The sequence below is a fragment of the Octodon degus genome, unplaced genomic scaffold, assembly GCF_000260255.1.
Source record: "Octodon degus isolate 3935 unplaced genomic scaffold, OctDeg1.0 scaffold00023, whole genome shotgun sequence".
Classification (NCBI taxonomy): domain Eukaryota; kingdom Metazoa; phylum Chordata; class Mammalia; order Rodentia; family Octodontidae; genus Octodon; species Octodon degus.
In genome coordinates, this window is record NW_004524599.1 from 15,681,782 (window position 1) to 15,690,578 (window position 8,797).

At 50.4% G+C, this 8,797-nt stretch overlaps 2 protein-coding genes across 4 annotated transcripts in view; one reads left to right on the forward strand and one right to left on the reverse strand.

Moving 5' to 3' along the window:
- Positions 1-6,085, reverse strand: part of Nqo2 (N-ribosyldihydronicotinamide:quinone reductase 2) — a 13,754-nt gene extending 7,669 nt beyond the window's left edge. Inside the window, exons 1-3 of one of the 3 annotated variants that reach the window (XM_023712140.1) lie at positions 5,974-6,085; positions 3,057-3,147; positions 179-343 (exon numbers count right to left, since the gene is read on the reverse strand). In XM_023712140.1, the coding sequence (XP_023567908.1) occupies positions 179-343; positions 3,057-3,063 (172 nt within the window). In that variant the 5' untranslated portion in view covers positions 3,064-3,147; positions 5,974-6,085. Of the gene's footprint in view, positions 1-178; positions 344-3,056; positions 4,611-5,973 lie in introns of those variants that run through there. The other 2 variants (XM_023712141.1, XM_004628393.2) reach the window with 2 other exon arrangements.
- Positions 1-8,797, forward strand: part of LOC101591069 (serpin B6) — a 77,830-nt gene that overhangs the window by 30,864 nt on the left and 38,169 nt on the right. The gene's annotated exons all lie outside the window — the stretch shown is intronic.

Here is an 8,797-nt window from a genome sequence, read left to right on the forward strand (position 1 = left end):
CCTGGGGGTGGGGGAGCTCCCAGGGAGCCTGGGGCCGGGGCCAGGGCCGGGAAAGAGACTGGCACTGGGGACTCTTGACTCACATATCAGGGGCTACCGTGAGGTTTTCAAGACAGTTTTAAAATTATAGGGAGAGAGGAAGAAAGATTAAAAATTAAACACATAGGCCAGGACTCACCAGTGATGTCGCTCCTTGTGGCCCGCGGCTCGAAACCCATGGCATATAAGTCAGACACAGTGACGGTGCAGCCCTGCCTGCTCAGCTCCTCCACGGCCACGTTCTTCAGGGTCGCGTTGAACGACCTGGGCTCCTGGTGAGCGTAGACGATGAGCACCTTCTTCCCTGCGCGGCAGAATGGGTTTCTGGGTAGGGGGTAAGGGTCATCCCAGCGCAGGCCGAGATGAGAACTGACCCTACGTGGGTCACTGCAGTTCAAGTTGAGAAGCCGTGACTTTTTTAAGGGGTGGCAATTTTAAAATAATGAACATTTTAACAGTTCATTGTTCATGTTAGGGCATCACTACGCTGGGCTGCCAAATGCATGGTTAGTATCCCTGCCTGCAGTGCTTGGGACCAGAGTATTGTAGGGGAAGTCTTTCAGATGCTGGAATACTTGCATAGACTTTATAGACAGAGAATTCCTACTCTGAAAATCTGAAATGGGAAGTGTTCCAAAATCTGAACGTTCATGTTAAAAATTTTATTTATTTATTTATGTTTGTATTTTAGAGACGGGTCTACAGGGTGTTAAGGGTGCTACAAATTTTAGATTCTGGAGTATTTTGGTCACATGCGCAAACCATCTCTGGGTTGCTGATGATCAGTGTATGCACACAAATAACAGGACCCAGTTGTGTTTCCTAGAGACACCAGAGCATACGGTTGAGTCCTGCAAGAGCCCGCTCTCACTTGGATAGCTTCTTCAGACACACCCCCCACCCCTGCAGTCCTCACGGGCGTGGGGGGTGACTGGATCAAGGGGCACTGTCCTCAGCCATGGGTGCACTGAGTTCAGAGCTGAGGAGCTGGTAGGAGCCCAGTTGGAGCCTGGTCCCTGGGGCGTGGCCTGCAGTCTGTTTTCCGGCCGCCCCGCCCTCCCCTCTCTGCTTCCTGGCAGCCTGATTGAGTACCTTTTCTTCTGCCATGTCCTCTGCCACCACCTTCCCCCTTGGGGCCACCACCGTGGTCTGAAACCCTGAGCTGCAACAGACCTCTCTTCCTTTAAGTTGTGGATACTGTATGTTTTGTCCTAGTGATGACAAAGTGACTAAGGCATGCCTTATAAGATCAAATTAAAAGCTACTAGAATTAAGCTTTTGTCAGCGTGACCAGCAGGCACCAGCCATGAGAACCTCACCTGACACATTCTTCCATCTCCCTGGGGTCACCAGAACCTGGCATTAGCCGTGAGGCATTTACTCTTAAGTCCTTTGAGGAAGATGCGCTCTGGGAGGACATCTTCTGGTTGAGATGCCATACAGCAGGATGCTCATGGCCAGAACCTGCATCATATCCTCCAGCAGCCTTCAGTGCATGGCCTCTCCCTTCAGAGCAGCCTGTGTGATTACAGACTGGTTCTTCTGGAAGGAAGCTGGTGATTTGCCCCTCCCCCCATCATCTGAGGCTAAAATGTTAAAATTCTTTTTTTTTTTTTTTTTGGCGGAACCAGGGATTGAACTCAGGCCCTTGTGCTTGCCAGGGAAGCGCTTATTCCACTGAGTCATCTCCTGGGCCCTAAAAATGTTAAATTCTTAATTTAAATTTTTCAGTCTAAATCCACAGTAGCTAAAATATGGAACTAGCTTAAGTGTCTATCAACAAAGGAATGGGTAAAGAAAATGTCATATAGATACACAAGGGAGTAATGTTCAGTCACAAGAGCAAAGTTACGCCTTTTATAGGACAGTGGGTGAAAGCGGAAATAAGCCAGGCTGGGAGAAACAAGTACAGCATTCTTTTCCTGATAGGTGGACTCTAAAATGAATAAACAAAAGACGACATCAGTGTAGAAGAGATGTTATTACTACATAAGAGGAGGGACTATGGGAAGAGATATCAGGGTGGATAAAGGAGAGAGGTATGACCAAAATGTGTTACATATCTGAACATGTTTTTCTCTAGGAAGTTGAGAAAAAAACACGAGCTTGAAACAAATAGTTTTGAAGTATGTGATTTACTAGAAAGGTTGAATTGTATGAATTCCATTAGTTATTAATTTTTTAAACATCCTGAAACTCCAGTGTTGTAAGGAAACTACTTGGGGCTTACCCATAGAATGGGTACACGCAAAATACCTACACCAGCATTTCCTAGCTGGGCAGGCTGCCGATCTGGGACGTCTCTTTAATTTTGGGTACATTTTTTGGGTACATTTCTGAGTGTTACAACTGGGCGCAGGGGCGGTGTTACTGGTATCTAGCTGGGAGAGTCCAGGGATTCTGCTGAGAGTCCTATAAAACACAGGGCAGCCACCCAAAAGGTTATGTGGCTCCAGCTTCATTTGTGCCAAAGTACAAGCATCTCTATTACAATGTAAGATGGACTTGTGTGTTCTAAAGTGAAAAGATCCCTGGGTTACATAGTTGAGTGAAAAAATAGGTGGCAGAAGTATGTGTGTGTGGGTGGGGGGGTGTATGTGTGTGTTTATGATGTGGGTATTCAAGATACAAAAGTAAAGATGGGGCTTGGGCTGTAGCCCAGTGGTAGAGCACATGCTTAAGCGCACATGAAGCTCTGGGCTTGATCCCCACCACTGGAAAAGAAAAATAATAAAGACATTATAATTCAATAACTACTTTTTGAGGCCCTATTCTCCCCCAGGGATGATTACAGGGACTGGCACGGTTAAGACAGGGTAGGCATGGCCCTCATTTTAGAGAAACATCCGTTGGCGGGGGCAGGGGGAGAAATGGGCACTACCACAAGCAAATACAAATCAGGATAACTGCACACAGCGCTCACTGTCAAACAAAATGGGTTTGTGTTTGGATTTCTTTTGTAACAAATGATGCATTCCACTTATTAGAAGTCTAACTCCCCCATAACAAGCCATCACCTGCCATGTTGGGGAAAGATGGACTCTCTCTGGTTCAGTGTGGTGGCCCTGATGTGCAGGTGTAGTTGCCTTCCTTAGTGACTGCAGCAACCTGGAAGAGAAAAACTCAGGCAAGGGAGGAAGGTAGAGGGGAGGTCAAGCCTTACTTAGTCTAGGCTGCACTGTGGCCTCATAGAAGCAAAGTAGGCCAACTAATGGGACAAAAAGCCTTCTCCAGGTAGGTGTCTCCTCTGGCGACACAGGCCTTGGAGGCCAAATTACGCAGGATGTCAAGACCAGTACTTTCCACATTTCTGAGAGGACTTAAAACCATCTGCAAAGGCAGCCTTAGAAAGGAGAACCTAGGAAATGAACAGCAGGTGGGAAGTAGCTGTGCTTCGCTGGCCTCCTAGTCTCTTCAAGAGTCAGGGTTAGATAACAGGAGGCTGGGGAGATGAAGGGCAGGGCTGCAAACCTGCTGCTGGGATGTGAATTCCTAGCTGGCGCTGGGAGGCCAAGGGGATGGTACAGGACGGTACTAGGTGCCACCAGGTGGTGCCACAGAAGGGACTTGGTTTAGACCTGGTTTCCAGCCAGCAACCCCAAAAGTTTCTCCAGGGAGGAGGCCTAGTAGAGACTTCCCACTGGGGAGCTTGGTCCAGATCCCAGGGATGTGTAACCGTGAGACCTGCAGCACTCCCTTTCCTGCTGTGTGCCTCAGCCTTGTGGCCCACAAGGGCAGGCTGGGGTAAGAGAGAGGGTACCATCGATGGCAGCTGGCACATGACCTGATTCCAGGGGCTGGGGCCGGAACTGTGTGCTTAGCCCTTCTGGAAGATACTAGTTTTCTCCAGCAAGCTTCGAAGGTGCAAAGGAGGCCTGTGTCCTTACGCCAGGGCAGCCTTCTGCAAAACAGCACTTATGCCGGGGTGCCTCCCACAAACCCACCAGCACTGTTGGAGAAAACAGGTCAGGTAAACTCAACCAAATGCACAAAACTCAACTCAAAGATGCACAAAGTGGGGGCCAAGATGTGGCTCAGGGCTAGCATGGGCCCTGACACAGAAAAAGAAACAAAAAAACGGCAAAGGACTCGAATAGACCTTTTGCTGAAACAGACACGCAAAAGGCCAATAAACTGGAAAACCACTTAACATCACTAGTTATTAGGTAAATGCAAAGCAGAACTACATGTAATGTACCACCTGACACCCATCAGACTGGCCACTGTCACAAAACCCAGGAAAGAACAAGGGTAAGTGAGAAGTGGAGATTGGGACCCTTGTGAACCACCGACGAGGAGGAGGTAACAGCTCAGCTATGAAAACAGTAGAGGCTCCTCGAAGAATTAAACATGAAGCCGCCATGCCATCCAGAGATTCCACTTCAGTGCATAAACTAGAATAAAAGTGGGGTCCTGGAGAACCATTTGTCTACCCGTGGGCACAGCAGCAGTCTTCAAAGGCCAACAGGTGAAAGCCACTGTGCTGGGTCCTGCCCTCGTGTGGAGGCTCCAGAGGTGGACAAAATAAATATAGAGCTTAAGACTCTTGGGGAACAGATGAAAGAAAACACAGAGAAAGCCTAGAATTCCAGTTAGAGATTAAGTGCCAGTGATGACACTAACAGTGATGGCCCTAGAAAATGAAGTACTTGGCAGGGGTTCGCTTCCTATTTTATATATAGGCAGGCCAGAAGCCACCATCCAACAAGGAAGCGAGTGGTGATGTGGAGCCAGCCAGGCGAAGATCTAGAGGAACAGGGGTGCTCTGGGTAGACCAGCCAGTAATGGCTGAGACTGGAACTGGCCTGCACAGGTGGAGGACAGCAAGAAAGGCAGCGTGGCTGGGCTGTGGTGAAATAAAAGTCAAGGAGCTGGGTGGAGTCTAGCCGAGCTGAGCTCTGAGGCTGGAGTTTATCCTAAATTTAACAAGATGCAGCAAAAGCCTCTTTATCAGGAGTGTGGGGCAGCCTGGTAATAGCTGTACAAGGTTCTCTCTCGCTGTACCTTCGGACTCCAGCACCACCACGCACTGTGATTCTTCGAGGCTGGGGCCAAATCCCTCAGGCTTTCAGCGTCCAGGCCTCCACAGCCTACCCCTGGTGGGGCTAGGTCACAATGCCCATCCCCCCTGGCCGCGTGACAGGCATGCTGGGAACCTGAATTGTGACTCTCTAAATCCTGCAACGCACCTCGGGACATAGAATAGGAAACTGGAGCCCTAGAAATAAGGGGTTTGTCAGAAGAACAGAGAAGTGATGAGTGCACCTATCCAGAGCTCGCCTTTCTGGGAAACTGCACTAAGCCAGGTCTGCAGGGAAAGCTCCCGCGGCAGCCAGCGCGCACGGATACTTCCCAGTAATGTCATGGCCTCTGGATCAGCACCCAGCAGGCCTGGATGTTTTCACTGAATCTTTTCCTCCGCTGCTTCCCCAGCCTGCCCTTCCTCCAAGGGGCTTCCTATTGCTCGGCGTTTAGTTTATTCTCATTCTTTCTCCTGCATGATTCTCACGCATTCCTTCTCATGCATTTCTTTGGCTGAGATTTACAGATATCAGAGGCTACAGAAGCTCTTAATTTTGGAGAGAGTAATGGTTTGAAAAGCTGATTTTCCTCTGGATCTTAACTACGTCCTTGGAGGGGGTGCTCAGGTAGTGACACTACTGCATCCCACGCAGGGGGCTCCCCACTGCCCTCAAGGTGTAAACCAGCATCCTCCTCCGCCGGGTGCGGAGGCCGAGGAAAGAGGCCGCTCAGGTCCGCACGCTGGCCAGGCTCTCTGCTGCAGGGGGATGGTGAACCGCAGGATTTTCAAGGTTGCGGCAGGAGGGGCTCGAGGAACCACGCCATTCAGCCAAATTACAGCTGGAAGAGATTTCTGCTTCCCTGTACCCCGGGAGCGGTCCCTCCCGTGCCCGAGGCCCCACAGGCACTCACCCTCCCGGAGCACGTGGAAAAACACGGAGTTAGGCCGCACGGTGCCTTGGGGGTGAGTGGCTTAGTGCACCGCGGCTGCGCCCTGGGGACCAGGGGCTTGCACCCGCCCTCGCCAAGCCTGACCACACCCTTTCCACGCCCACACTCGCCTGTTAGGCCTTCTTCCTTGCGTGTAACTCCCCCTCGCTACGCCCTTGAGCAAAGAGGGCCTCCAGACTCCGCCCACTCAGGACACGCCCACACGCCGCCCTCTGGCCACGCCCCTTCGCAGCTCTCCCCGCCCCCTACGCCGAGGCTCTACCCTGAGCCCGGGTCAGTTTCTCTGCTGCTTTGGCAGAGGCAAAGTTGGCCCCAGGTGGGTGTGGTCTCCCTGCTTTCTCACCCGTGCCACATACATAGGTTAAAAAGTGAGAGTCCGTGACGGAAGTGGTGACGCATACGTGTAATTCCTGCACGCTGAGAAGCTGAGGCAGGAGAATTACTAGTTCTAGCCCAGTCTGGGCTGCTTAGCTGTTTAGCGACTTTTTGTCTCGGGGGCGGGGGGGGGGGGGATAAACAAGAGCGGGGGAAAATAGCCCTTTGCAAGGCTATTTTCCAGTGTGTGTGAATCCATAGTCCATTATTATTATTATTATTAATTATTATTATTATTATTTTGTGGAACTAGGGATTGAACTCAGGCCCTTGCACTTGCCAGGCAATTGCTTATTCTACTGAGCCATCTCCCGGGCAATCGTCCTTTACTTACTTGGCATTCTGGGATATCTAGCTGGGTGAGGCTCGCGACCCCAAGGTTTAAGTCCTGTGCGATGTTTCTGGACAGGGCGGGTTCTGGGAAGGAAAAACAGCTTGGCAGTGGCAGAGGTCAGGCGGGGAGGGCGCTTGGGGTGCAGGGAGTGCTCAGCGTCCGTCGGAATGAGGGTAAAGGAACGTGGAGCCTAAGGCATGGGTCGATGGAAACCCTAGAGGCTCAGGGGCTCCCCAGCTGGTCTGTGCGCGTGTCTGGAGCCCACCCGGTCCTGATCCTGCTAGACCTGCTACAGCTGCGCTACCGTGTGGCAGCGAGAGAAGCCACCTGCGGGCAGAGGGAGAGCTGTGGGCTGAGATCTGAACCAAGGGCGTTGGTTCTCAGTGCCTTAGGAGGCTGGCCTCAATATGAGCACTTCCCGCTGATAGAGCTGTTGCAGTGACTGCAGTCGCGACGTGGCCACGTGTGTATCTGGATTTTCAGATGATCATGCTGTTAAAATCCATACTGCAGATTTAGCACCCAGCTTGAGTGACCCCAACTTTCTATGTCATCTTTAGCTCTGAAGAACTGCAAGAATAGGATGAGGTATTCTAGGCGAGGAGACAGGTCAGCCAGTGGCACTGTTATAGGATGGGGGTCTCAGGGAGATATTTCCAGATTCTTGGGTCCCAAGCAGAGTATCCTCTGCACAGGACATTCAGAGTGGCAAAAGCGAGATTTCTTACAAAGGAGTCACGAGAGTAAGGCAAAGAAGTCAGGGAAAAGAGCTCACTGCCGAGTGGGGCTGCTGTCATTCCAGCTTCAGGTTGATGGCACTATTCTTGGTTATTGTTCCGTACTTACCCGTGAAATGAAAGATGGATCTGACACAAAGAAAGTCTCTTTTCTAATCAAGTCTTGGCCCTGACCTACAGGGGTGCAGTTCTATGCCTTAACCCTAGTGCCATTTTTCTTATTTAGGAAGCACTGGCTTCTATCATTACATATCGCGTTAAGTAGGACAGGAACAATCCCCTTTGTATTCTAACAAACCAAACTTGGTGTGTCATTGTGGACTCCAGAGGCAAGCTGGTCACCAGGGAACTGGACCATGGGAACAATTAAAGGGAGAGGAGAGCAGAATGGGGCCAGGGAGGTGATGAGAGAGGGTGGAGTGAAACACAAGCTCTCCACAGGTGTGGCTAAGCTTAGGATCCATTTGGAAGGTTTGGCATCATTGGAGAGGTACACAACAGTGACCTCACCCAAGCCTAAGCCTAAGCCTAACCCTGACAGTGACCTATGCAATTAATTTCTATAGACTATGATGCTGAGGGCAAGCAGGAGCCTGTGGAGGAAGAGAGGATTTCTCGGAGTGACAGGGACCCCTGTGGGGAGGGAAGTGCAGGAGGTGTTCTCATCAAGTGCCAGGGAAAGGGGCCACCATGCCCAGGAGGGAGTGAAGTGGGCTTCTGTGCCTCTCTAAAGAACATCTGTGTTTTGATGTTCTAACTTTAGAAAAGTTACCATTAGCGGTGCTTGCAGAGTGTGCTTGCTGCATGCCGAGCTCCTAGGGTGCTTCTTGCTGATTAGAACCCCATCGGCCCACCCCAACTTGGCTGAGATATGGTACATTTTGTGAATAAAGCCCCTTAGACCAAGAGTTTCTGTGGCAGCCCTCTGGTCCCCTCCTGCATTCAATAACCCAGAAGTTTTTTGTCTTCTTTTGTTCTCTGGTGAATATGGCTGCTCAATCCTCTTTTCACTCTGCCCTGTGATTCCTTCTGGGTTGAGAGAAGAGCCCAGAAACCAGATGGTAGCAGTGATCTCAGAGCCTAACAGTTAGAAATCTCAGACATAATACATTTTGAGGAAAAACCATGACCCTCAAAGCTTGAAGCCTCAATCAGTAGAATATTTATTCCATTAGTCATTTGTTTAGAAAATGTTTGCTGAGCTCATGTCAGTCACTGTTGGGGTAGAGAAGGATCACTGTCCAGCAAAAACAGACCCTGGTCCCCTAGGTCTCCTGAGATCATGGGTTTGCACCAGCTGTGGAGCAGAGAACAGATTTGAGTTAGGAGTTAGTGCACA